This window comes from Lynx rufus, unplaced genomic scaffold, assembly GCF_022079265.1.
Source record: "Lynx rufus isolate CCGP_SWC_20201006 ecotype Redwood Valley unplaced genomic scaffold, mLynRuf1.p SCAF_16, whole genome shotgun sequence".
Taxonomy (NCBI): Eukaryota; Metazoa; Chordata; class Mammalia; order Carnivora; family Felidae; genus Lynx; species Lynx rufus.
Genome location: NW_025814830.1, coordinates 14942358 through 14969932, shown reverse-complemented (window position 1 = coordinate 14969932; position 27575 = coordinate 14942358). Strand labels below are relative to the sequence as shown.

At 53.1% G+C, this 27575-nt stretch overlaps 1 protein-coding gene across 1 annotated transcript; it reads left to right on the top strand.

Moving 5' to 3' along the window:
• Positions 1-25993, top strand: GPI (glucose-6-phosphate isomerase). The gene is made up of 18 exons (XM_047078286.1): positions 1-173; positions 1213-1303; positions 1661-1729; positions 3166-3285; positions 7576-7659; positions 7793-7939; positions 8833-8904; positions 9407-9451; positions 10764-10817; positions 21298-21358; positions 21774-21817; positions 21922-22074; positions 23504-23633; positions 23789-23865; positions 24911-25039; positions 25257-25332; positions 25418-25484; positions 25590-25993. Exons 1-18 carry the CDS (start codon positions 52-54, stop codon positions 25723-25725), a joined length of 1677 nt encoding a protein of 558 aa, XP_046934242.1. The 5' UTR covers positions 1-51; the 3' UTR covers positions 25726-25993.
• Positions 25994-27575: the final 1582 nt, after the last annotated feature.

Here is a 27575-nt window from a genome sequence, read left to right as displayed (position 1 = left end):
CCTCTTCCTCTTCCAAGCACGTCCCAGTCCGAGTACCCCGCTGCTGTCGCCATGGCCGCGCTCACCCAGAACCCGCAATTCCAGAAGCTGCAGCAATGGTATCGCGAGCACGGCTCTGACCTCAACTTGCGCCGCCTTTTCGAGGGGGACAAGGAACGTTTTAACCACTTCAGGTGCGCGCGCGGGGCCACAGGCGGGGCGCGGGCGTGCGGGACCCGGATCCGGGTGCACAGGGCGCCGCGCATCGGGTCAGGTGTGCGGGCCCGGGGCCGGGGCGGTCGGGCCGGCGGTCCCCGGGGGTCCTCGGCGGACCCCGGCCACGGATCGGGGCCCAGGCCCAGGCCCCAGTTTGTCCTTGAAGCCTCCTTGAAGCAGGTTCCTGGGGGCTCGCGGAGGTCTCGGAGCCGGACTGCTTAGTCATGAGAAGCAGGCCACTCCGCCGTTCTCCCTCCGCAGGGGCATCTCTCTCTCCACCTTCTGTCCCCGCCCCCCACCTCTAATGCCTGCCACTTGAGAAGGGGCTCCTTCCGCAGTTGTGGCCTGGGGCCCTAGCTGACGCAGCAGGCGGGAAAGGGCTGTCCCCTGAACCCCCCGCCCCTGGCCCAGAACGGGCGGGAACCCCCGAGGTTTGCGATGTGGGTGGGCGGGTCTGGGGGATTTGCGGGGAGCCGCGGAGAAAGGTGGAGATGTGGGGGCATGATTTCTACGAAGGAAGCTCGGTGTGCAGACCTATGCATGACCAGGAAATGGAAAGGAATCAGTGGGAGGAAATCTTGGGGGGGGGCAGGAATCTCGGGGTGCTCCGGTGACTGGTGCAGGTGTGTTGGGAAGGGGAGGTCTGTGGCTCCAGACTGGAAGCCCCATGACCAGCCCTGCCTTCTGAGTCCTTTCCCGATTGAGTCGCAGAGTGGAAGCTCTAGGAGGGAATGGTCACTCCACGGGGTACGCAGGGGCAGTGCACCCAGCCGTTGTCTTCCCGGTTTTAGCAGAGGAATGGCTCCTCAGGAAGGGTCTGCAGCCCCATTGTGTGAGGCTGGCCCCATTCACTGTGCTGGTGGGCAGACAGGCGACAGCACCGCTGTGCTGAGCAGCTGAGGCTTGTTTGGGGTGTGGCTCAGGGAGAATGTTTTTTTTCTGGATGCAGCTCTGGTCGGGGAATGGGCTCTCCTGAGAAACGGGGTGTGGTCAGTGGCTTCTGCCATCTTTTTGCAGCTTGACCCTGAACACCAACCATGGGCGGATTCTGGTGGATTACTCAAAGAACCTTGTGACCGACAGTGTGATGCAGATGCTGGTGGACCTGGTAATGTTCTGCTGTGGGGGGCTTGACCTGTGACCCACAGCATGGCAAGCGAACCGGGGTCCTGGGAGCCTACAGGTCCTCGAGCAATTTTATTTCCTTCCCTCAGCGGACCTCAGTCACTGCCTCTGTGCGACACAGGGCTCTGAGCTCCTGCCCTCCCCCGCCCCGATTCTAAGCAGCGTCCCAGGGGATTCGGTGCCAGTGTCTGAGCAGACCCTTCGCAGGCAGTGGGGTGGGGGGCACCAGGCTGCACCTGTCTGTCAGCCCCACTGGGACTGCATCAAGCCTAGAGTTTGGTGGCTTGGGCACTTGGTTGCCAGTGTGAGTGGATCAGGCCTCAGTATCTTCTCTTCCCAGGCCAAGTCCAGGGGTGTGGAGGCTGCCCGGGAGCGCATGTTCAATGGTGAGAAGATCAACTTCACCGAGGTGAGCTGGCCTGGGGATGGCCGACTCTACATACCCTCCAGGGCCTCTTCCTTCCCTTTGGGGTTCATCTGACTGAGAGCACCGCACGGTGTCTTCACCTCTGCTGTTCAGCAATGTTTTTGCTTAACAAGGAGCCTGAAAGCCTATTTCCTTGAGTGGGTTGCAGGGCCGTGGGGTGCATCTTCCCCAAGACTGGCAGTCTGGACCTGGTGAGGGTGGAATGCTGTCTGCCTAGAGCACATCTCAAGCCTGCAGGGCGATGGCTTCTCAAGGCATGCTCAGAGAACTTAACTCTGGTCTATCTTTGCTCTGAGTTTTATTAGTGAAAAGAGAAATCTTAGGACAGAAGATCAACCTCCTCAGTGGTAGGCATCAGTAGGAAGCAGAGATACAGCCAGGCCTTGGGGGCCCTGTTCCTGAATTGCTGTGGAAGCCTGGAGGCATAATAATCACTGAGTGCTAAGAGTCTTATCCTCACAGTGTTATTATCCTCCTTCACACAAGAGGAATCTGAGGCTCAGAGGGCAAGTCGCTTATCCAAGACGTTATAAGAGATAGCAAAGTTTCAAACTCAACTTGTCTCACTGCTGGGCTAGGCTGAGGGAAGCTGCAGTCAAGGAGGGCTTCCTGGAGGAGTGCATCTTCTTATAGAATGTCGGACAGGAGTGAGGTTGGGCAGGGTGAGGGTAGAGTGGCATGATGTCTTCCACCTTAGTGAACCTCCCCTTGGGTTGGAGTCCAGAGACCGTCTCTTTCCTATCCACCTGGGATCTATAGAGCTGTTTCCTTCAAGGACTCCTCTACTGGCTTCAGCTTGATGGGACTGTTGCTCTCACATGACAAGGACAGCTCCTTGGCACCTGTCACGGGCCTACAGTTTGGCTTGGTTTGGGTTCTGGCAGTTGGTGGGGTGGGGCCGCTTGGTGAGGGACATTTGAGTCCCTTCTTTGCTCCACATCCAAGGGGCTGGGGGTACTTTTCAGAAGGTGCCAGCAACTACCATGTACTCTCATGGAGGAGGTGAGACAAGGTTAACGAGCCCTGGTCCTCTGAGCCCATTGATTGCTTGTCTCTCACCTGTGTTCCCATTCTCTGCCTTTGCTCACTCTGTTCCTCTTTCCTTGGCTTTTCATGCTCTGAACACCGAGGGGCCCCCTGGGCTTTTCCTGGTCTCCCTCCCCCTGTGACTGTAGCCAAAGGGGAGCAGCACACGCCTGCCTCCTCCAGGTCCTGGGGTAGCCTCTACACCCAGAAGCACGCAGTAGATTCTCAGTACAAGACTGTGGTACTAACACACCTCAGGGCTCGCGTGCGTGTCCGGTGGAGAAAGGGCTGGGCTGACTCCTCACCCAGGCTGCACCGTGCCCCACCGGGGGCGTGGCTGCCCTGGGCTGGGGGTGGGGGTGGGGGTCTTCACAGGCTGACTGCATCCCCAGGATCGCGCAGTGCTGCATGTGGCCTTGCGGAACCGGTCAAACACCCCCATTCTGGTGGATGGTAAGGATGTGATGCCAGAGGTCAACAGGGTCCTGGAGAAGATGAAGTCTTTCTGCCAGGTAAGCAGCTCCTGCGCTGGACTTGCCCTTGGCCGTGGGTGTGCATGTGTTTGAGAATCTGGGGACCTTGATGGGCCGCCCCTCCATTCTGCTTGGAGAGAACTCAAGGCCTCATCGCATGGAGGCGGTCTGTGTGCTCGCTGGCCTGGGGGCTCTACCCTTGTTGTGATGGACCTACCGCTGGCAGCCACAGAGCAACCTCTTTGCTGAACTGTAATCACCTGTGGGCTCATGGTGACAGTCTGGCCAGAATAAAGATCCGAAAAGAAAACTGAGGCCCCTAAGGGATGGGATGGTAGAGGAGAGGAGGTAGAGCAGGTAGAAGGGAGACTTGCTTTTTCTAATCTCTTTAGCAACATGCCCTTATTTTTTAATCTAGAACTAGATAAATTGAATGGTTTTTTAATTTAACTTTATTTTTTTCATGCTTATTTTTGAGAGAGAGTGCGTGCACGTGGGGGAGGGGCAGAGAGAGAGGGAGACACAGAATCCGAAGCAGGCTCCAGGCTCTGAGCTGTCAGCTCAGAGCCCGATGCGGGGCTTGAACTCATGAACTGTGAGATCATGACCTGAGCCAAAGTCGGATGCTCAACCAGCTGAGCCACCCAGGTGCCACGATAAATTCAATGTTTTAACATGTCCTTGACCGTGCCCCCAGCTTGCTCTCCAGAGGTAGCATTTATAGCAGTTTCTGTGAAATCTTCTGAAAGCTTCCTACGCATGTGCTATGTGTATACGTACATCTCTCTCTTCTTTGAAACGTGTATGTACACATGTATACACACACACGGGTTCATTTTTAACTACTTTTTGCAGCTTATTTGTACTTGTAAATAAGTAAGACATGTCCCTCTGTCCACATAACGGTGCCTCCTTTTCCTGTGGTGGGTGGGTGTAGATGTTGCTTCAGAGATCAGCTAGAGATTTCCCCACATCAACCACTGTTGCCTTAGTGTCTGTTCCAGGGTCGATTCTGCAAGGCTTAGAGGACATCCTCAAGCCTGGGGTACAGGGGTGATGTACGTGTGTGCGCGCGCGCGCGTGCATGCACACGTGCACGTAGCATGTATGGGCTGTGTGTGCTCTGAGAGTGATAATCTGGGCTCTGGTCAGCTTGTCCCTGGGAGCAGTGACCCCCACCTGTGACTGGCCCAAGTCTATTTGCTTTGGCTCCCAGCCATTTCAGACCTCAGACAGCAGGAGTGATCTGGCCATCAGTCCTGGTGGCCTGGCCAAATGAGTAGAACTTTGTGGGGTGAGGAAGGGTTGGCATCGTGATGAGACTCTGGATTCCACAGTGTTCCTTAATAGTGTGGTCGGTACTTATGATGGGCTTTGGGTGTAGGGAAGGGCCTTTCCAGCCATCAGGGGTGAGTGGTGGAGCTGACACGTGTCAGAAGCTGGTGCTCTTTCGGATGAGCGCGTGTGTGCTCAGGCCTGCGGCGTGGAGAGTGTGGCGCTGGCTGTCCGGGAAGCTATTTCCAGGAAAGCACTCCTTTAGAGCTGGCTGTGGGATACCTGACTCAGACTGATGGGGTATTTATAGTTCAAAAAAAGCTAGTGAGTGGCAGCAATTCTACGGTGAGGAACACTCCCCATAGCTGTGCCGAGGTTAGAAGTTTGCCAAGGTCGGGTTGAGGATGCTCGCCATGATCCTGATTATAGTGTCAAAAGTCACAAACAACCTGGGCTCAGGGCACCTGGCTGGCTCAGTCGGTGGAGCATGTGATTCTTGATCGTGAGTTTGAGCCCCACATTGGCCATAGAGACTACTTAAAAATAAAATCTTTAAAAATGAAAAAAAAATTAAAAAACACAAACAGCCTGAGCCCATTTATCAACGAACTAATTAGTAAAATCAGTATATGTTTATATATTGTAGTCCCGGGCACCATTAGATGTTAGGGAGCTATGGTTACCTTGACCTGCCCTGCTGTTGAGGATGTGCAATGAAGTTGGAAATGGAAATTGCAAAACTGGCATGTGTTGTAAAACCCCATCTGGTGGAAGAAAGGCTGTGCGTAGTCATATTAAAGACACAAGTTTTCTCCCCTGGGATGCTTTATTGTAACAAAACTTTAATGGTGAGAGGGAGGCTTGAGAAGCTGAAGAACTTTATTTTTTTATTGATGGAAAACTTCCCATGACAATTGGTTGCCTTATTATTTTAAAAAAGAAAAAGGTTGCTGGGTCTTACTGGTTTGGGGAAAGACGTATGTAGTAGTTTTCTATTGGTGTATAATAAATTGCTCCAAAACTTAGCATCTGAAGACAGCGATTGACGTTTCTGTGGATCGGGATTTGCAGCGACTGTGCTGGCTGGTTCTGGTCTCATAAGGTTGTAGTCAAGGTATTGGCCAAGGTTAGCGCTCATCTGAAGGCTTGATGGAGCCTGCAGGATCTGCATCCAAGAGGACTCACTCGCGATTAATGCTGGCTTTGGGGAGGCCTCAGTTCTTCACCTTGCGGACCTCCGTACAGCAGTGTCCTCATGACAAGGGAGCTGATTTCCCCAAGTGAGTGATCCAAGGGAGAGCAAGACAGAGTGCCTCAGGGTCTTTTAGTACCTTGAGCTAGCACGTGAAATTACATCTTTCATTCCTGTACGACTGTGTTAGTTGTATAGGTCAGTTCTGATCAAAGGAGGAGGGGACAACACAAGGACGTGAACACAAGGAGGTGAGGACCACTGGGAGCGATCTTGGGAGCTGGCTACACAGTCTGCCTTCTGGCTCCCAGTGACTATGTTCCTTCCACGTGGAGAACACCCTACTCACTTTCTCCTAAGGCTGTATCCCGTTACAAGATCAGCTGGAAGTCCAGAACCTCATCATCAGAATGAGGTAGAGGTTGAGCAGTATCTGCATTTCCTTTAATGCAACTCAGATATACTTCCTTTTGATGTGAAGACATGTGAATTAAAGAAACAATTTATTTGCACCGCACACACCCAACCCACAACGGTGAGGTAGGTGTAGGATAGCTGATGTAGGAGAATTCCTGTTCAAAGAGAGGGGAGATGGGAGGCACACAGGAGTCATTGGTCCAAACCATTTTGAAATCCAGCAGGACATAGACTCGAGGTTGGCTTGGTTAGGACTCAAGGTCTAGGAATCATTTCTCAAGGATTTTGGCCTTGCCCTCATTCATTCTTTTTACCTGAAAGGTAGTTTGTGTTTGCAGCTACATAGGTTTCTCGGCCTGCTTACTGCCCATAGAAACGTGGGTATCTAGGGATGCCTGAGTGGCTCAGTTGGTTAAGCTTCCAGTATCGGCTCAGGTCATGATCTTGTGGTCTGTGAATTTGAGCCGTACCGTCAGGCGCTGCACTGACCGGTCAGAGCCTGGAGCCTGCTTTGGATTCTGTGTCTCCCTCTCTCTCTGCCACTCCCCTGCTTGCTCGCTCTCTCTCTCTCAAAAATAAATGTTGGGGAAAAAAAAAAAAACATGGGTATCTAAAGCCCTCTTTTCCTTTTGTACTATCTCTGTCCCTTTCAGTCCAAGCCGGTAGTGTTTCTGACAATTCAGTTGTCTTTGTGGGTCTCCTATGAAGCTTACTGAGGGGGGGGTTCACTCCATCAGGCAAAAGCCATACCTACAAATATTTTCAAGACAAGGCCTTTTCTATCATTGTTTTTGAGAGTGAGTTTCCTCAGAAGCCGGATATTTGACCAAAACGTTTTCTGTGTTACCACTTTAGCTCCTTCTGAGATCTAAACAAAGCATTTTATAGCCACACTCTTCTGCTTCACCTTCTCACTGTGCCCTAGATTTGATCTTTGCCAAAGAGCCATCTCTTAATTTTAGCCCCTGTTGCCTAGAGAAGCTGGGAATTTCTAAACCCAAGAAGCTAGGCAGTTCCTTTAACACGACTAATGGGTTAATGTACCTGATGGGTGCACAGGTCCCTTATTCAGCTTGGGGGTGGTATGCAGTGTTGTAAACACCAGGAGACAGGAATCGGTGGGGTCCGTGTGGAGCTTGGCTGCATGTCTGATGATCCTGTCCCTGGCACCAGCCCCAGTAGTTGGCATTTCACGTCTCTCATACATTAGATTCTGCTGAGAGTTCACCCCCGTTTGGCAAATTCTGACAGTGTTACTGAGATGGGGGTGTCCCCTACTTTGTTAATGATGAAATAGGGTCTAGCTGGGGGGGTGAGTATGGCAGGGATTTGCCAGTGTGGTCTCAGTAGGACCCTGTGAGGGTCTGGACGTTGGGCTTGAGACCTTTTGAGCAGCACTTTATACTTGGACGTTTGGGCTGAACACACCTCCCACTCTGTGCCAGCGTGTCCGAAGCGGTGACTGGAAGGGGTACTCAGGCAAGCCCATCACGGACGTCATCAACATCGGCATCGGTGGCTCTGACCTGGTAAGGAGGACTCCTTTGGGATGGGGTGAGGGGTCCCACCCAGAGTCTTGGTTTTTCCAGGGTGAGACCTGCCTGGCTTTCCCCACTTCTGTAGGCCCTGAGTCTTGTTTTCTGATGCTGCATCTCCCCACAGGGACCCCTCATGGTGACTGAAGCCCTTAAGCCGTATTCTTCAGGAGGTCCCCGGGTCTGGTTTGTCTCCAACATCGATGGGACCCACATTGCCAAAACTCTGGCCACCCTGAACCCCGAGTCCTCCCTGTTCATCATTGCCTCCAAGGTACGGGCCTTGGACCCAGCCTGGCTCCCCAGCCCTGTGTGTGGTTGGTGGGGGTGGGGTGGGGTGGTTAGACCCTCCTGAGCACTTCATGCTTTGTGGATCAGGTCTGGCAAGCTGTGCTCAGACTGTTCGTGTCAGGCGGTAAATGCGGTTTACCTGATGGAAACCCAAACTGGTCAGTTAGAAGCTTCGTCTTGTTTGCTTGCTTATTTGTTTGTTTGTTTGTTTGTTTGTTTGTTTTTGAGAGAGAGAGAGGGAGACACAGAACTCAAAGCGGGCTCCAGGCTCTGCCCTGTCAGCACAGAGCCCGATGCAGGGATCGAACTCACAAACTGTGAGATCATGACCTGAGCCGAAGTTGGACGCTTAACCCAGTGAGGCACCCAGGCGCCCCAGAACTTTCATATCTGCTTGTTCTGTGGGATCTGTGCCCAGCCTGGGTTTTGTTTGTGGCCATTTATGCCCTGTTTACTCCCATCAGTGCACATAAAATATGAAGAATTCCATCTGGATTCTGAGATCACAGCCTAGCTTGGGCCAAAGGAGCTCCCAGCGTGGCCACTGCCCCTTTCCTGGAAGATGCTTTGGCCTTTGACCTGTGGTGAAGGAGTGGTGTGTGTGGGTGGGATGGGGGCTGTGTATGTGGCTTTCACTAGGATTCTTCTCAATCTGGTTGGGAAGTCCTGGAATCACAGGATCATGGTAATACTTCCAGGCCTCTGCCCCAGACAGAACCACTCATTGTGACTTTGTGGACAGTTGGGCAGAGGTTGGAGTGACTGTCACTGCTCCTTGTGATAACTGGGCACCCACATGGCCTCTGCCACTGAACCCTGGCTCTGGGTCACAGCGACCCTGAGCTGGGGGCTGACTGCTGTACTTTCTGGCTGTAGACCTTTACCACCCAGGAGACCATTACGAATGCGGAGACAGCGAAGGAGTGGTTTCTCCTGTCTGCCAAGGATGTGAGTGCTGGGGTGGGTGGTGGGCACTGCGTGGGCTGGGAAGGACGGGGTGGGCCTGCCTGTCCACCTGAGTGGCCAAGCCTAACGCTACATGGGGCCCTATTTCTCCTGACATTGGCAGCAGGAGGCAGCCTCTCTTGGTGCCCACCTTTTCTGGTTAAGACGTTTCCCAGTCCCAGACATACCAAGTGTGCCAGAACCTGCTCTGACCAGCTGATGGCACTTTAAGGTCCCTTGGCCTTGTAGGGCCTTCTCTACCCCTGGCCACACTCATTTGTTTAGAGGGGAGGGACCCTCAGCCTTGTGTGCCTGTGAGGTAGGCTGGGCCTCTAACTCCTCTCTCCTCTTGACCTTAACGTGGGGCTCCTCCAACAGCTTTAGAGCCCAGGACTGGGAGCAGTGAGTCCCACCCAGGACCTCAGTTTCTCCAGGGGTGGGAGGCTCACTACCCTTGGGCGGCCTCTGGACTCAGTTCGGTGTAACCTGACTCTGTCTCTTGTAGCCTTCTGCAGTCGCGAAGCACTTTGTCGCCCTGTCTACCAACACGGTAAGTGCCCGTGTGGGCTCCCAGACTTCCTCCCTGGGAGGGCCCAGGCCACGTCAAGGTGTCAAGGTCATAGCGTATCAGAAAACTCAAGCTGAGATGTGATTCACACGTCTGGGGATCTTGGCTGGGCTGATGGGATAGAAGGGGTCAGTTGCCTGTGACGGAGGTGAGAGGCACAGCACCCCTTCTGCGTCCTGCCGTCACATCTGTGCAGCTCCAGAGAGGGATCCCATTGACCCTGTCTACCTCCCGACGCCTGGCTGAAATCCAGAACGCTCCACACACATGATCTCCTTTGGCCTCTGCCACCCTGCCCCTGGCCTGTCCCCACATGGGATGTGCAGGGTAGGGGTGGAGGGTGCATCCCATTTCTTATATAAGAACATTAAGCCCCGGTGAAGGATTTTTGCCCACTGACTGCATGAGTCAGTGAAGCTGGGATTAGAACACCGGTCTCCTGCTTGCCAGTTCTTACAGTCTGCCTGGCCTGGGGCTGTGCGAGGTGGGGGGTGGGGCTGTGTGCCAGGAGTAACAAACCTCTTGGGCACTTGCTGTCTGGTGGGCTTTGTACTAGGCTATGTCAGAGCTGGAAGCACACAGGTTTTCCTAACCGTTCCCCCCACCTCCTCTGCCCCTCATATCTGACTCGCACCCCTGCCTCCAGGGCTGCCCTACCCAGAGGGGAGGCAGGAGCACCTCTTAACGCTGGCTGACCAGAGCACCACTGTCTGCCTTCTGCCGGCAGAGTTGAGACTGGTCGGTAGGGTCATCTCCTCCTGTCTGACTAGGGTTGCTGACCCTCTGTGCACAGGGGACCAAGCACCTGAGGAACAGGGTTGGCCATCTCCTAAAGGCTTTCTGGGGAAGGGTCACCATCTCAGATACTGGAAGGGGCTGGACAGGTGTCCTGGCTGTGTGACACCTGGCCTGGGAGGTGGCCCCTGCCCCTCTCCGGTTCCCACCCTGGGCTCAGTTTCCCGTATGTCCTGGATGGGTTGGTGTCTGCACCTCAACAGGTCCAGGAGGTGGGTCTTGCAGGGCAGTGTGTGGGCCAGGTTCCTGCACTGGGGGTGTGGCCTCCCGCCACAGGAGGGCTTCACGGACACCAGGCTGCAGCTGTTTCTGGGTATGAGCCGGCCTTGTGTCCAGTTCTAGGGGTGAAATCTGCTGGTTCCTGCCCGGCATTGACCGGCTACTCCAGCCCTGCCCCATCTGCCCGCAGCTTGAATGGCATGACGCCTGGCACCCAGGAACTCCTGGTCTCATCCAGCTAATGTAGGCTTTCTTCCTTCTCTCCCTTTGCCCCTTTTAGACTAAAGTGAAGGAGTTTGGGATTGACCCTCAAAACATGTTCGAGTTCTGGGATGTAAGTAAAGACACTTCCTTGTGCTGGGTGAATTATGTGTCCTTTGCCAGGCGTGACCACTGAGACACACATGAGGGGCCTATGAGGTCAGGTCAACATTTATTGAGCACCTGCTGCATGCCTAGCTTTGGGAAATGGCCGAAAGGCCCTCAGAGAGGCTTATGGGGCAGGAGCAGCCCAGTCAGGATGAGGGCTCCACTTCCACTGAGGGCGGGCTGAGCTTGCAAGGCCAAGATGACATTCCCCTGGGTGCCTGCCAGCGGCCCCCACCGTGGGGTAACTGGAGCCACCCTTACCCCCTTCACTAAACTTGAGGTTGTGAGTTATTCTCAGTGTTGACCTTTTTCTGAACTGCAGCTGCAATCTGTAAAGGCCAAGGGGCAGGGTGAGGCAGGAGGTGTGACTGGGCAGGCCTGCTCCAGAGGGGTGGGAACAGCCGGCAGATGGCAGAGAGGAGGTGCCAGGCCTGGGGCCTGCACGGAGCCTTGTCAGGCAGCCTGCAGAACAAACCTCGCCTGAGCAGCCCTAGCAGCAGGTGGTCAGGGACTCATCTCAGCTATGGCCACAGCTGGTGCCAAACAGTGAGCGGGACCTATCCTTGCGGCTTGCCTGAGCGTGGCCCTGGTGGGAGAAAGGTTCCGGCTGTGGAATGCAGGGGAGGCTTGGGGTGCAGGGCGCAGTGTGGGTGCTGTGAATGCAGCAGGCGTTGTTCTAACACGTGACCGTGGCAGGCACACCAAAGAGGGTGTCATCCAATGGGAGTTTTCCCACTGGGGCTGTTTGCAGGCCTTTAGACTGGGAGCTGTTTGCTCAGTGGCCGCATCCACAGATGTGATCTCCTTAGAAAGCTCTGAAGGCCTCGGAGTCTGGGAGAAAATGAAGCCCTAAGGCCCTAAGGCATCTGTTGTGTGTAATGAGTTAACTTCTTTCTAGAATGGGACTAATTATGTACCATCCTTGGAAGAATTGAGAAGAGTCACTCAGATCATTTTCTTCATCCTGTGGCTCAGATGAGGAACCCCGGTCGAGAGAGACTGTGCAGCTTTCTAACATGTTGCATGTCTGATAAAGTAGGGGAGGCGTCTTCTACCTCTTTCCCGGGATCTGGAGCCTGAACAGGAGGTGGTCAGGAACGAGTGGCCTGCCAGTCACCCCTCTGGGTTTTCACTGGCCGTAACAGTCCAGCGTGCAGAGATGAAGGGGGGTGTGGCTTAGGGAGAGGCGCAGGTCTCCAGGTAAGGCCTGGGGTAAGGCATGGGGCTGGGGCTGGGCAGTGTGGCCTGAGTGACCGAGGTGGGCACAACGAAGGCCTCCTGGGCCAGGCCACGCATACCACATACACAGTGGCTGCAGGAGGGACCTGCCTTGGTCACTAAGGATGTATATCATTTTGAATCAAGAGGTGTCACCTGAGGAGCCAGGGACAGGGGAAATTTGTGGAGCCTAGTATCTCTCAGGTGAGACAGAGGGTCAGGACAGACATAGGGGATGTTGTACTGGCTTTGAGGTAAGATCAGAAGAGTCCAGTCTGGCAGGGGAACATATAAGTGGTGAGCCTGGTCATTTAGGGTCAGTCATGGGGTAGCCTCGTGTCGGGATCAGGCAGAGGTACGATGGTAAATAGTGGGGTTTCTCAGGGCTCAGCGGCTCAGCCAGAGTCCGCATACATTGGAGAGCTAACTTTGACTGGTGGGGTCTGAAGAGGAGCCAGGACAGGTACAGGTGAGTTCTGAGGAGGAGCAAGGACAGGTAAAGGTACTGATGAGGTCTATGAATTCTGGAAAAGACACCAGTATTTACAGATGGTTCTATCAAGTGAGGTCTGAGAAACCAAAGTCATGTACAGGTACTTTAACCTGGATCTGTGAAGTGAAGTCCCTGGCATAGGACAGTCATATACATCGGGGTCTCTCTTGACTGGTTCTGCAAAGTGAGCATCAGGTCATGGGTGTGTGCTCACTCGAATGAGGTGATTAAAACTCAGAATTAGGCAAATACAGGTAAGCCCCCTGAGCCACATCAGCCACCTGGCTCTCGGCATCCTGACCAGGTGTGATAAGCAGAGCTCAGGGGTTGCAGAGGCCTTTGCGGATCCACAACCAGCCAAGGTTCTGGCACTGGGTTCTGGCTGGGGAGGGGTTTGAGGGGCCCAGAGAGGGAAAGTTAGGAATAGAGCAAGTTATAAAAGGTGAGGACTGGGGAGTTGGGGCGTGTGAAAAAGATACAGGAGCCGTGTTGGTAAGGTATAGTTTGAGAGGCTCGTGGCAGACAAAGGTCTAGAGACCCACGTCTATAAGGTGAGAGGTCTGAGGCCCAAGTCACTCAGGCACCAAGGGGCTCTCACCAGTCCTCCCTCAGGCCCAGGTAAGCAGCCAGGAATTTGTCCCGTCTGAGAGAAATATCTGTTCGGATTAAGTTTGTACAGTGGAGTCGGCCAAGGGCGGTCTGTAGAGCCACATCTGTCTGAGGTCTCAGGAGCTAGAGTCAGACAAGGTGTGTATAACTAGGCAGGTTTCTTAGGGAGGCCTGAGGAGCCAAGATTTGGCACATATAGGTAGAAGCGGGTTGCTCAGGTAAGGACACTGGAGCCGGAAAAGGGCAGAGAGAGCAAAGTCTGACAAGTGAGGACTAGAAATCCATGGTCAGGTCCAGGTCAGAGCTATGTCCTCAGGTGATATCCAGCAGTTCTGGTCGTGCACAACTCGGTGATCCTAGAGGTGGTCCTGGGTCCCCTGGGAAAAGACTGAAAAGCTGGAGTCAGGCAAAAGGAAGGGGAAGGGGAACTGCATCCATGAATTCTGGGTCTGGCTCAGGTATGTAGAACAGGTCTGTGTCACGTGGGGCTTGAAGAGTTGAGGTGAGATACAGGTTTGTACTTTGGGTTTCTACCAAGTAAGGTCTGAATGCTGAGGAGCTGGGGTCAAGCACAGGTGGGTAGAGCTGAGTTTTTCAGGTAATATCTATGAAACCAAAGGCAAGCAGAGGTAGAATGACCTGAAAAGCCATGGTTAGGTTCATTCAACTCTGTCTCACCATTGAATTTAGGCATACGTCAGTAGACGAGATCTGTCAGGCGAGGCCTAAGGAGCTGGTGTTAGGCTTATGTAGAAAGAACTGTATCTCTTAGATGATCTCTGAGGATATGAAGTGAAGTCAGGAGGACAGGGCTCAGTCTCTCAGGTGAGATCTCAGGAACCAGGATTGGGTACGAGTGACTAGATCTGGATCTCCTAGGTAAGGTCAAGATCAGCAGATAGAACTGCATCTCTGCCTATCTTGTAGAATTGTTTTGCAAGATTGACGAGTTGTGGCCAGGTACAGGTATATGGAATTGAGTTTCTCAGGAAGGGTCTACGGAGTCTGTAAATGGCACAGGTTTGTATCCTTGGGACTGTCAGTATAGTTCAGCACAGGTGAGTATAGCAGGGTTTATCAGGTAAGGTCTGTGGAGCCAAGATTAGGGCAGGTTCACAACACTCAATCTGTCCAGTGAGTTCTAATAAGTCACAGTTCAGCCCTGGGAAGAACCGAATGTCTTAGGTGAGATGTGAGCAACGGAGATGAGGTATAGGTAGGCGGAGCTAGCCCACTAGGTACAGTCTCAGAAGCAAGCACAGGTAGGTAGAATTGCACTGCCAGGTGTGGTCTGAGGAGCCAGGGTCCAGCACTGGTAGGCAGATCCAGCCCACTAGGTGAGGTCTGAGGACCCAGGGGTCAAGCACAGGTAGGCAAAACTGGCCCACCAAGTATGGTCTGAGAAGCCAGGGTCAAGCCCAGGTAGGTAGAACAGGCTCACCAAGGTGAAGTCTGAGGAACCAATGTGAAACGCAGGTAGGAAGAGCTGGTCTGGCAGGTGAGGTGTGAGGAACCAGGGTCAACCATAGGTCCACCAGGTATGGTCTGAGGAGTCAGAGTCAAGCACAGGTAAGTAAAACCGCCAGGTATGATCTGAGAAGCCAAGGTCAAGCAAAGGTAGGTAGGACTGGCCTATCAGGTGAAGTCTGAGGAACTGGAGTCAAGCACAGGTAGGCAGATTTGGCTTGCCAGGTGAGGTCTGAGGAGCCAGGGTCAAGCACAGGTAGGTAGAATTGGCCTGGCGGGTATGATCTGAGGAGCCAAAGTCAAGCACAGGTAGGTAGAACTGGTCCACAAAGGGTGGTTGGAGGAGCCAAGATCAAGCACAGGTAGGCAGAGCTTGCCTGGCATGTGAGGTCTGAGGAACCAGGATCAACCATAGGTGGGTAGAACTGGTCCACCAGGTGTGGTCTGAGGAGCCAGAGTCAAGCACAGGTAAATAAAACTAGACCACCAGGTATGATCTGAGGAGCCTAGGTCAAGCACAGGTAGGCAGATCTGGCTTGCCAGGTGAGGTCTGAAGAAGCAGGGTCAAACACAGGTAGGTAGAACTGGTATATCGAGCAGTCTGAGGAACTGGAGTCAAGCACAGGTAGGCAGAACTGGCCTATGAGGTGAAGTCTGAGGAACTGAGGTCAAGCACAGGTAGGCAGATCTGCCTTGCTAGGTGAGGTCTGAGGAGCCAGGGTCAAGCACAGGTAGGTAGGTAGAACTAGCTTACCCGGTACAGTCTGAGGAACCAGGGTTAAGCACAGGTAACGCCGCCGGGTACGATCTGAGGAGCCAAGGTCAAGCATAGGTAGGTAGAACTGGCCTATCAGGTGAAGTCTGAGGAACTGAGGTCAAGCACAGGTAGGCAGACCTGACTTGCCAGGTAAGGTCTGAGGAACCAGGGCCAAGCATAGATGGGTAGAACTGACCCACCAGGTATGGTCTGAGGAGCCAGGGTCAAGCAAAGGTAGGTAGAACTGGCTTATCAGGTGAAGTCTGAGGAACCAGGGTCAAGCATAGGTAGGTAGAATTGGCTTGCCAGTTATGGTCTGAGAGCCAAGGTCAAGCACAGGTAAGTAAAACTAGACCACCAGGTATGATCTGAGGAGCCAAGATCAAGCAGAGGTAGGTAGAATTGGCTATCGGATGAGATCTGAGGAACCAGGGTCATGCACAGATAGGTAGAACTGGCCTACCAGGTATGGTCTGAGGAGCCAAGGTCAAGCACAGGTAGGTAGAACTGGTCCACCAAGGGTTGTTGGAGGAGCCAAGATCAAACACAGGTAGGCAGAGCTGGCCCAGCAGGTGAGGTCTGAGGAACCAGGGTATGATCTGAGGAGCCAAAGTCAAACATAGGTAGGTAGAATTGGCCCGCCGGGTACGGTCTGAGGAGCCAGGGTCAAGGACAGGTAGGTAGAACTGGCATATCAGGTGAGGTCTGAGGAACTGAGGTCAACCACAGGTAGGTAGATTTGGCTTGCCAGGTCAGGTCTGTGGAATCAGGGTCAAGTATAGGTAGGTAGAACTGCGCTGTCATTTGTGGTCTGAGGAGCCAAAGTCAAGCATAGGTAGGTAGAACTGGCCCACCAAGGGTTGTTGGAGGAGCCAAGGTCAAACACAGGTAGGCAGAGCTGGCCCAGCAGGTGAGGTCCGAGGAACCAGGATACGATCTGAGGAGCCCTGGTTAAGCATAGGTAGGTAGGACTGGTCTATCGGGTAAAGTTTGAGGCACTGGAGTCAAGTACAGGTAGGCAGATTTGGTTTGCCAGGTGAAGTCTGAGGAACCAGGGTCAAATATAGGTAGGTAGAACTACACGACAGTGTAGTGGTCTGAGGAGCCAAAGTCAAGCATAGGTAGGTAGAATGGCCCACCAGGTATGGTCTGAGGAGCCAGGGTCAAGGACAGGTAGGTAGAATTGGCATATCAGGTGAAGTCTGAGGAACTGAGGTCAAGCACAGGTAGGCGGATTTGGCTTGCGGGTCACGTCTGTGGAACCAAGGTCAAGTATAGGTAGGTAGAATTGCACTATCATTTGTGGTCTGAGGAGCCAAAGTCAAGCATGGGTAGGTAGAATTGGTCCACCAGGTGAGATCTGAGGATCTGGGGTAAAGTACAGGCAGGTGGAACTAGCCATTGGTCTTAAGGATTCAGGGTCAAGCACAGGTAGGTAGAACTGGCCTGTCAGGTCAAGTCTGAAGAACTGGGGTCAAACACAGGAAGGCACATCTGGTTTGCCAGGTGAGGTCTGAGGAGCCAGTGTTAATTAAGCACAGGTAGGTAGAACTGGCCCACCAGGTATGGTCTAAGGTGTCAAGGTCAGGCACTAGTAGGTTGAACTAGCCTGTCAGGTTAAGTCTGAAGAACTGGGGTCAAACACAGGTAGGCAGATCTGGCTTGCCAGGTCAGGTTTGAGGAGCCCGGGTCAAGCATAGGTACGTAGAACGACCACCAGGTGCAGTCTGAGGAGCCAAGGTTAAGCACAGGTAGGCAGAGCTGGCCCGGCAGGTTAGAGGAGCTGGGGTCAGAGACAGGTAGGTAGAAGTGGCCAGCCAGGTATGGTCTATGTATGGACTCAGGGGCATATAAGGTAGGCAGATCTGGTCTGCCAGGTGTGGTCTGAGGACCCAGAGTCAAGCACAGGTAGGTAGAAATCGCCCTCCAGGTGTGACCGAAAGACCAGAGTCATGCACAGGTAGGTAGAAGTGGCCCACCAGATATGGTCTGAGGAGCTAAAGGTCAAGCACAGGTAGGCAGAATTGGCCTGCTAGGTACAGTATAAGGAGCCAGGGTCATAGAAGGTAGGTAGAGCTGGCCCACCAACTGCAGTGTAAGAGCCACAGGCACGTAAAGTAGGCAGATCTGCCCTGCCAGGTGTGGTCTCAGGACCCAAGATCAAGCAAAGGTAGGTGGAGCTGGCCTGTCAGGTGTGGTCTGAGGAGGGAGGTAGAGTTGACTTTCAGGTGTTGGATTCAGGCAAAGGCATGTACCCTTGGATCTTTGTGGTGGGGCCTGAAGAAGGTTAAGCTTGGGTGGGTGGAGTGGCCACAGGCGAGTCCCACAGCATTGGGGTCTTTAGGTAGACAGACACTGTGGGGTTCAAGGGAGGTCTGTAAGCCCTAAGTTAGACGAGAGTAGGTAGATGTGGCTCTCTCAAGCACGGACTTTGGAGCCAGAGATCTACACTTGAGTCTTGTTGGTGAAGTCCTTGGAACGTGGCTCTGGCTTAGGTGTGCTGGCCCAGGTTTTAGAGTTAGAGGGGAGGCTTGGAGAGCATGGGTTAGTCACAGGGAGGGAGAGCCACATCTCGGCGGGGGGGGGGGCGTCTCTGGAGCACTGGTATACACAGAGATACTTCTGTCTGATGAGGTCTGAGGCTCCTCAGTGAGCGGTTGTTGCCAGGTCAAGCAGTGGCTGCTAATGTCGGATCTGCAAGATGCCGAGATCCATGTCAGACAAGGGATATGGAGCTGGGTTTCTCAAGTTGGGCCTGGGAGTTGAGGTCAGGCCTGTTCAGACAGAGCTGAGTCTCTCAGGAAGGTGTGAGGAGTCTGAGTTGGACTCAGGGAAGTACGCCCGAGTCTGTCATCTGAGATGTGGGGAGTCAGGCACAGATACGTGGAGCTGGGTACACCCGCTGAGCTTTCTGGAACCAGTCTCTGACAGGTGTGTGACCCTGTAGTATGAGGTACTGGAGCGGGACACAGGTAGGCAGAGCTAACCTCACAGGCGAAGCCACTGCATCCATGCAGTGTCGTGAGTCCGTGGATCCGGAGTCATGTGGGCAGAGGTATATAAGTGTGATCTTAGGTGGGTTCTTGTCACCTGGATTCAGGTATGAGTTGGCATCCCTGGGCTTGTTAGGTGAAATGAGAAGGCAAGCTCTAGCCCAGGAATGCATAACTGATGTGGCTGGTGAGGCCTGAGAATATGGGTCAGGTGCAGGTGGGGTCCTCGGTGGTAGGATCAGGCATGGTTTGGGTAGCATGGGCTGCCCTCAAGGGAAAGCCAGAGTCATCGTAGGTATGTGTACCTGGGTCTGCCTGGGGACCCTTAGGATCAGGTAGGACAGATGGAATGCCTTGGCCAGGGCAGCTTCCTGTTCTCAGTACCCCGGTCAGGCATGATAGGCAGAGCTCATGGTGTTGCAGAGGCATGAGGATCTCTAGCCAGTCCAGGGTGTCATCTATAGCACTGGGGTCTGAGTTACTCAGGTGAGGGAAATAATAGAATTATAACTAGATAAAGTGAGGTTTGTTGTGGGAGAGGCATAGAATGCTGAACTGACTGAGGAGCTATAAGGTGTGATCTGAAAGAGCCGCTGCAGCGAACATGAGTTCTAGAGACTGTGTCCTGTAGGTGGAGGTCTTAGAGGCTCAAGTCAGACACTGGCATTGCCTGGCTCCCAAAAGTGAGGTCTGATGACCTGGCTCAGCCAAAATCAGCAGCTTGGCAGTCTGCTTTCTAGAATTGAGTCTGTTCGGTGAGATCTGAGACCCCATGTCATACATGGTTGGGCCCCTGGGACGGTGTCTGTCAGGTAAGGTTTCCCCAAACCTGGACTGTTTCCAGGTGAAGGGCCTCCCTGTTCATCTCATTACCCAGGCCAAAAACCTCTGGGCTGCACTTGATTCTCTCATTCTCTCAATTCACCCTATTTGATTGAAGTTCCTGAATCAGTCCTTTGCACCCTCATCCACAGTACTGTCACGTTCCTGATGACCCCTGGCATTCCCTGCTTCATTCTCCAGCATTGCCTCTCAGCTTCTACCCTCCAGCTCCGCTGCTTCTTTCATCTAGAATGTGCTGTGCTTCTCTTGCCCAGCCTGTCTCAATGGGCCTCCAATAGAGAATTAAGCCCTAATGCCCCAGAGCATCCAGGGGATGTAATGAGTCAGCATCTCTTCTTTGCTTCTAGGAGAGTACTAGCCTTGGACCATCCTTGGGACAGTTAAGAAGTGAAGTCACTGAAAGTATTTTCTGTGGGGCTTAACTCTCTCACTATTGAGAAAGGCTGCTCTAGCCACAGGACCTTTGCCTATGCTGTGCTGGCTGCTGGAATGCTTCTCCCCACTCAGTGCTTTCCTGGGTAATGCCTGCTCATTCCTTAGATCCAAGCTCAAGCACTCCTCAGGTTCCTTTCATAATTGGTTTCACTGGTGTATTTCCTTTCTCCCAAGCACTTATATCTCATTTCACATTTATTGGCACGATTATTTCATTTACACATCTGGGGACCCCCCCATGGGCTGCTTCTGTTGGCCTGTGCTAGCTATGTGGTAGGTGCTCTATAAATAGCTGTTAAGAAGATGTGAATGTGTCAGGAAGATACAGAGTGGAATCTGCAAGTGTGAATGGTAGGCCTGTGTATGTCTTGGGGCTGAGACTACGATTAGGTATGAGCTCTGGGCCTGTCACTGTCCCAGGAGGCAGCCCTAGGCTTGGATATGAGGCACTGGGTCTGTCAGTATCAGAAGGGGCAAGGCCAAGCCCAGGCACATTAGTATCTGAGGAGGCAGGGCCAAGGCCAGGTAGCGTTGGATCTTTCTTTGTTCAAGGAAGTGTGCTTGGGCACAGGTAGGAGGCATCGGGTCTGTTCGTCTGAGGATGCAGGGCCTGGCACAGGTAGGAGGCCCTGGGTCTGTCACTGCCGAAGGAGGCCAAGCCGGGTACTGGTATGAGATTCTGACCTGTTAGTGCCCAGGTAGGTGGGCTCGCCACAGGTACAAGATGTTGGGTCTGTCACTGTTCAGAGAGGCTGGATACAGGTATGGCCGGTCAGTGTCTGAGGAAGCAGGACCTGGCACAGGTATGAGGTGCTGGGTCTGTCAGTGTGAGGAGGTAGAGCCTGGCACAGGTATGAAGGGCTGGGTCTGTCGGTATTTGAATAGGCCTGGCACAGGTGTGAGGCATTGGGTCTGTCAGCGTCTCACGAGACATGACCAAACACGGGTATGAGCTCTGGGTCTGTCGGTGCCTGAGGCGGCCGGCCGTGACATAGGTATGAGGTGCTGGGTCTGTCAGTATTCAAAGAGGCTCGGGCACAGGTATGAAGCACTGACTCTGTCAGTGTCTGAGGGGCAAGACCCGGCAAGGTATGAGATGCTGGTCTGTTGGTGTCTGAGGAAGTGGGGCTGGTACCAGGTACGATGTGCCGGATCTGTCTGTGTCTGAGGAGACCAGGCCTGGCGCAGGTAGGAGGCACTGGGTCTGTGGGTCTGTCTGAGGAGATGGGGCCTGGTACCAGGTATGAGCCGCCGGGTCTGTCGGAGGAGGAGGAGGCCAGGCCCGGTGCAGGTATGAGGCGCTGGGTCTATCGGAGGAGAAGGCCGGGCCTGGCGCAGGTACGAGGTGCGCCGGGTCTCTCTGTGTCTGAGGAGACAGGGCCAGCCATGGTAAGGTCTCCGGTTGGGTCTTGTGGCTCTGATCAGTCCCACGCGTAGTCTGTCCTGTTGGTCAGCACAAAGAGTTGCCAGCGCCTGGCCTGCTGTCTTGCTTCCCAGAGGTGGGTTGGGCCTGGCCCTCCATGCTGCACCTGTGGAAGAGCCTTGCTTTCAGGGGGCAAGTTTTGTGGCAGGAGGGAGGGGGGGCGGGGTGCGCCAGCCCTTGTTCAGCACCTTTTCCTGTCTCTCCTAGTGGGTAGGAGGACGCTACTCGCTGTGGTCAGCCATTGGACTCTCCATTGCACTGCACGTGGGTGAGTGTTTGTTTTAGTCTTGGGAGATGATATTGTAGTCTGAGGTCAGGAGTGGGGGTCTCAGGTCCCTGAACACCTTCCTGACCCACAGAGGATGCTGGCCCCTCTCCCCTTGGCTGGAACATTTCTTTCGGGTCAGGACGGCAGGCCTTTTTTCTCTTGGGTTTGCAGGTTGGCCTTGATCTCTGTCCCTCACAACTGCCCTCCTGCCATTTTCCATGGTGGATGAAGTTAGATCTGCCTTTGCCCTGAGGGCAGACTCTGATTAGAAAGACTTTCTGTAGGCCCAAGTCTTCCCAGGTCCTTTTTCTTCTGGCTGCACCTCAGCCTTTCCTTGGGTCCAGAAGAAGCTGTGTCCACTGCCAGAAGGGCACCGGGCATGACCATTTCTGTTGACGCTGCTTTTGTGTCGCAGGATTTGACAACTTCGAGCAGCTGCTGTCAGGGGCTCACTGGATGGTAAGTGCTGAGGCTCGTGTTCTCTGCCAGAGACATGTAGTTGCTCCAGCTCCCTCTCCTCCTGGGCAGCTGCTCGGCTCTCACTGACCCTGCTCTTGTTTCAGGACCAGCACTTCCGTACGACACCCCTGGAGAAGAACGCCCCCGTCCTGCTGGCTCTGCTGGGCATCTGGTACATCAACTGCTTTGGGTGTGAGACGCAGGCCATGCTACCCTATGACCAGTACCTGCACCGCTTTGCCGCCTACTTCCAGCAGGTACCAGCTGCCAGGCCAGGTCTTGGGTCAGCCTGTGGGGGCACTGGGAGGCCCATGAGCCCAGGTTTTTGCCCCTCCAGGGGCTTTTCTCCCCCACTGCCCTTGGGTATAGCCAAGGCCCACCTCTGTTCCCAGTCTCAGGGTGAGTCTTTGTTACCAGGGTCTGTTTGATCTGAGTGTTAGCCAAGTTCGACGACCATAGAGGGGCATGACTGGTTATCATGGTGGCCAGTCAGACCCTGGCTTGGCTAGGGCATGGGTCTCAGCTCGGTCATTTCTTCCTTGGCATTCACTGTGTGCCTGCGATAGGGTGGGGGCCATCGGCCAGGACCCCTATGGCTTGCACTGCTTTTGTCCCTCTAGAAAAGCAACTCACACCCAGTCTGTGGTGCCTCTTTGAGCTACTCACAGCCTTCTGTACCCCCTCGAATCTCCAGGGCCCCCAGGGACCAAACAGCATCTCTCCTGGTCCAGATTCTCTTTCAGGGGGCCTCTTTTCAGGGCTCCCCACAGTCCAGCATCTAGTTGAGGTGACAGACCTCAAAGGCTGTACACCCTGGACCTCAGCCAGCCTTTCCCTAAGGCAACAGTTAAAGAGGGGCACCTGACTGGCTTGGTTGGAAGAGTACGCAACTCTTGATTTCAGGGTCATGAGCTCGAGCCCCACACTGGATGTAGAGATCACCTAAATGAATAAACTTGAGAGGCACTTGGGTGGCTCAGTTGGTTAAGCGTCCGATTTCAGCTCAGGTCATGATCTTGTGGTCCATGGGTTCGAGCCCTGCGTTGGGCTCAGAGCCTGGTGCCTGCTTCGGATCCTGTATCTCCCTCTCTTTCTGCTCCCCCCCCCCCCAGCTTGCGTGCTCTCTCTCAAAAACAAATATGTATTAAGAAAAATGTTTTTTAAAGCTTTTTTTTTTTTTCCACGTTTTTTATTTATTTTTGGGACAGAGAGAGACAGAGCATGAACGGGGTAGGGGCACAGAGAGAGGGAGACACAGAATCGGAAACAGGCTCCAGGCTCTGAGCCATCAGCCCAGAGCCTGATGCGGGGCTCGAACTCACGGACCGCGAGATCGTGACCTGGCTGAAGTCGGACGCTTAACCGACTGCGCCACCCAGGCGCCCCAAGAAAAATGTTTTTTAATAAATAATTTAAAAAGAAATACGTCAATTAAATATACTGTGACTGGTTTCTGCTCATAGGGAGGTCCTCCTTGGACCTCCATCCCCACCTTTACCTTCCTGCAGTGCTCTAAGCCAGAAAGCCACGAGCCTGTGTCCTCGAGGGGCGATGAAAGGAACATGCCTGATGATAACCCACAGGGCAGGGCAGGTATACTTGGTGCATCTCAGGCAGGATTTGGGCATGGTGCATGAAGAAAAGAAGACTTGCAGATAGAGGGCTGGGTTTCTGTCCCTATTCCAGGGTGACATGGAGTCCAATGGGAAGTACATCACCAAGTCCGGCACTCGTGTGGACCACCAGACGGGCCCCATTGTGTGGGGGGAGCCAGGGACCAATGGCCAGCATGCCTTCTACCAGCTTATCCACCAAGGTAGGGCCCATCTGGCTTGGGCAGGGGTGCTGCTCAGGAGGGGGAGGGCCCCCTGGCAGAGACTTCTCCCTGAGGTCAACACTCTCCTATCGGCCATGTGGGTGGCCCCCATGGGCTAGGGTAGGAGCTTGGGTGACCGCTGTGCCCTCTTACAGGCACCAAGATGATACCTTGTGACTTCCTCATCCCAGTCCAGACCCAGCACCCAATAAGGAAGGGTTTGCATCACAAGGTAAGAGCCCCATCCAGCCTCTCCTCACACTTTGTCAGGCTCACATTACACCCAGACTATTAAAGAGCTGATGCATTGGTTGGCGGTTATACTAGTTTTCTGTTCCTGCCATAACAAATTACACAATCGTAATGGCTTAAAACAACACCCGGTTTTTATATTGGTTTCAATGGATCTGAAGTCCAGCAGGCTCTACTGGGTCTTTGCTCAGGGTGGACCAAGGTCCAGTTTCCTTGATGGCAGCTAGCGGATCATTCTCAGCTCCAAGAAGCCACCTTGGCCTGTGGCACGGTCTCAGAACGAGTAGTGGTAGGTGGAGTCCCTCTCCAGCTTTGATTCTGTCCTGCCTCCTCTGTTGATTCTCTCTGACCAACTTATTTGCCTTCCTCTTCTACTTTTTGGGGCCCATGTGATTACATTGGGCCCACCTATCCCTATCTCAGCGTCTGTTACCTTCATTCCATCTGTAAGATCCCTTTTGCCATGTCCTGTAACCTACATAGGTGCAACAGCAGGGGCGGGGGCAAAGATCTTACTTACCACAGCAGCAAATGGGAAAACCATCCAGTACCTAACCTGACCTGACACTGGCTTTGAAGAGGATTGAGTGCACCTTATGTTGGGTGTGCAGAGTAGCATGGGTAACTGTGAGCACAGGCTTTGGAGTCAGAGACCTGAGTTTGAATTCTGATTCTTCCTCTCTCTACCTCTGTGATTCAGCACTGTTGACTTGGGGAGACAGGCTCAACTAGGAAAGAGAGGGGATGCTTTTGCCCCTCAGAATCTTACAAGATAGCTAAAGTTCTTAGCAGGGTCCTCGGCAAGTCAGGCGTGTTCCTGAAAGGGTAGTTATTGTCATTACCTACTTTACCCTGTCATCAGATGTGACCTGCCGTCCCCTCTCACTTCCATTGAGCTCTACGTTGGGGGCTGGCAACCTGACCGAGGCTGGGACTACCCCAGCTGAGAATTGCCAGGCAGTCTTGCTCCTCTGCCTGAAGCTCAGACAGTACTTCTTGGCAGAACTGGGTGTCTCTCTTGTCAGATCCTCATGGCCAACTTTTTGGCCCAGACTGAGGCCCTGATGAAGGGGAAGTCGACAGAGGAGGCCCGGAAGGAGCTGCAGGCCGCAGGAAAGAGTCCAGAGGACTTTGAGAAGCTGTTGCCACACAAGGTCAGGACTTCTGAAGTGGGTGGCATCCTGGAGTCGGAAGGATAAAAGTTGTGAGGCCAGGGCAAGGATTCACAGCGTGCCTGCCTTGTCCTACGCAGTAGGAGGGGCTGTCCTTACAGATCTGCACATCCCGACCTCTGGGACAGGGTGTACATCCCCTGTTAAGTTATTTGGGGATCACAACTAACCAGGGGACATTCCTGGGTGTTTTCTGAAGGTCTTTGAAGGAAATCGCCCAACCAACTCTATTGTGTTCACCAAGCTCACACCATTCATTCTGGGAGCCTTGATTGGTGAGTGAGCGGGGAAGGTCCTGGCCTGGGGTAGGTTGGATGAAGCTGGTAGAGCCCTAATGTGCCCCATCTGCCACCTCTGTAGCCATGTACGAGCACAAGATCTTCGTTCAGGGCATCATCTGGGACATCAACAGCTTTGACCAGTGGGGGTGAGTTGCTGCTCCTCAAGGGGAGGGTGGAGAATGCCTGTGGGCAGGCTCACGGATTTCACTGGTGATGCTGGAACCTTCCTCTTATTCTTATCGTCCTGCCAGGGTGGAGCTGGGAAAGCAGCTGGCCAAGAAAATCGAGCCTGAGCTTGACGGCAGTAGCCCAGTGACTTCTCACGACGCTTCCACCAATGGGCTAATCAACTTCATCAAGCAGGAGCGTGAGGCCAGAAGCCAATAAACTCATGCCTGGCTGCAGTCCCTATTGTGACTGGTCCTTCTTTGTCCCTCTTCACCAGAGATGTACTGCACAGTCCTTCCCAGAGCACCTTCTGGCTGTAGGCTTGGAGTACAAGCCCTTTGGGGGAAGCTGGTCTGGGATTGCTATCATCACCCCTCCATGTCTGTGTGCCCTGTTTTACGACTGGCTGAAGTGTTTCAGTGCAGCTGATTTTTCTGACCGTGTTCACCTTGTTCATGTATCAGAAAAATAAAGATGCCACAAAGGAGGTTGTAGGCTTAGCCTCTTCTTGTCTCTGGAAGTGGTGCTCTACACAGGAGTTAGGGCAACCAGGAGGAGTGATGTGCCTCGACTGAGGCTTGACTTGTAAGTGGTGAGCAGGTCCAGAATGGAGGATGGTCCCTTGAGAAGAGAGTGGAGGAGACATGGGGCACAAAGTCACAAGGGCAACTTAGCCACTGTAAGCAAATCCTTTTATCCGCTCCTCACCTCAGTGATTTTGGAGGAATTGCATGCTTCTGTTCACTGGATACTTAGTTCTAAAAGCTGCATTAGATTATGTCTGTTATGGATGAATACCTAGCCCAGATCAAGGGTAATGATCATCTTCTGGCCAGATGCTCAGGAAGTTCTTTTCTTTCAGAAGACAGGCACTGAAAAAAGGATTTTGAGCAAACCACCCTTTTATCTTCTGTTGAAGATACTTACCTTCTGTTCAGGATATTAAATAATATTTTTGGCCCCTTAGGCAGAAAGGGAATTTTACTTTAAGAGTCAATGAGCAGGGGCGCCTGGGTGACTCAGTCAAGCGTCTGACTTCAGCTCAGGTCATGATCTCACTCCATGAGTTCCAGCCCTGCATCAGGCTCTGTGCTGACAGCTCAGTGTCTGGAGCCTGCTTAGGATTCTGTCTCCCTCTCTGCCCCTCCCCTGCTCATGTTCTGTCTCTGTCTCAAAAATAAATAAAAGCATTAAGATAGATTGATTGATAGATTGATAGATAAAGAGTCAACAAGCAGAATTGATCGGCAGGCTGGAGGCTGAGCTTTCAGGGTCTACACTCGATCATCATACAGGGTCTAGACAGGGAAACTGCTGCCCCTTTCACAAAAGCCCCGTCATCACAGCTGCCTTCACCCCATTCTCTCCTGGGTTGCCCCTTTCTGAGTTGTACTCTGGGTTGGTCATATGACTTCCTCAAGACAGGGAAAGCTCCTGTAAGAAGACAAATGGCACCCATGAAGGTTCAAAGGGAGGCATACCCTAATTACAGAATGTGACCATACAGATGTAACTATCTGCTTAAAATACTGCTTGGAAGTTGTCAGCACTTCTCTAATGGTGGTGTAGTTCTGTTTTGTTTTGTTTTTCTTTCCAAAAGCAAATGCCCACTCCTCTAAAAATGGTCTTTGATGGTCTGGCTCTGTTGAGGCCCCTCCTAACCCACCTTCTTTCTTAATCTAGCTGATAAGTGAAGGCCTTATTTATTTATTTATTTTTTTAATTTAAATCCAAGTTAGTTAACATAGAGTTTAAGGTGGTTTCAGGAATAGAATTTAGTGATTCATCACTTACATATAACACCCAGTGCTCATCCCAACAAGTGTCTCCTTAATGCCCATCAGCCATTTAGCCCATCCCCCTACCCACCTCCCCTCTGGCAGCCCTCAGTTTGTTCTCAGTATGAGTCTCTATGGTTTGCCTCCCTCTCTGTTTTTCCTATTTTTCCTTCTCTTATGTTCATCTGTTTTGTTTCTTAAATTCCACCAGTAAAATCACATATGTTTTTCTCTGACTTACTCTGCTTAGCATAATAACTCTAGTTCATCCACGTTGTTGCAAATGGCAAG

What these genes read in the sequence shown, in the direction of transcription:
- GPI (XM_047078286.1), top strand. Translation starts at nt 52, where the DNA reads ATGGCCGCGCTCACCCAGAACCCGCAATTCCAGAAGCTGCAGCAATGG. An exon ending in TGTCAGGGGCTCACTGGATG is followed by an intron (nt 21,818 to 21,921) that starts GTAAGTGCTGAG and finishes CTCTTGTTTCAG; the next exon opens with GACCAGCACTTCCGTACGAC. An exon ending in GGAAGGGTTTGCATCACAAG is followed by an intron (nt 23,866 to 24,910) that starts GTAAGAGCCCCA and finishes CTCTCTTGTCAG; the next exon opens with ATCCTCATGGCCAACTTTTT.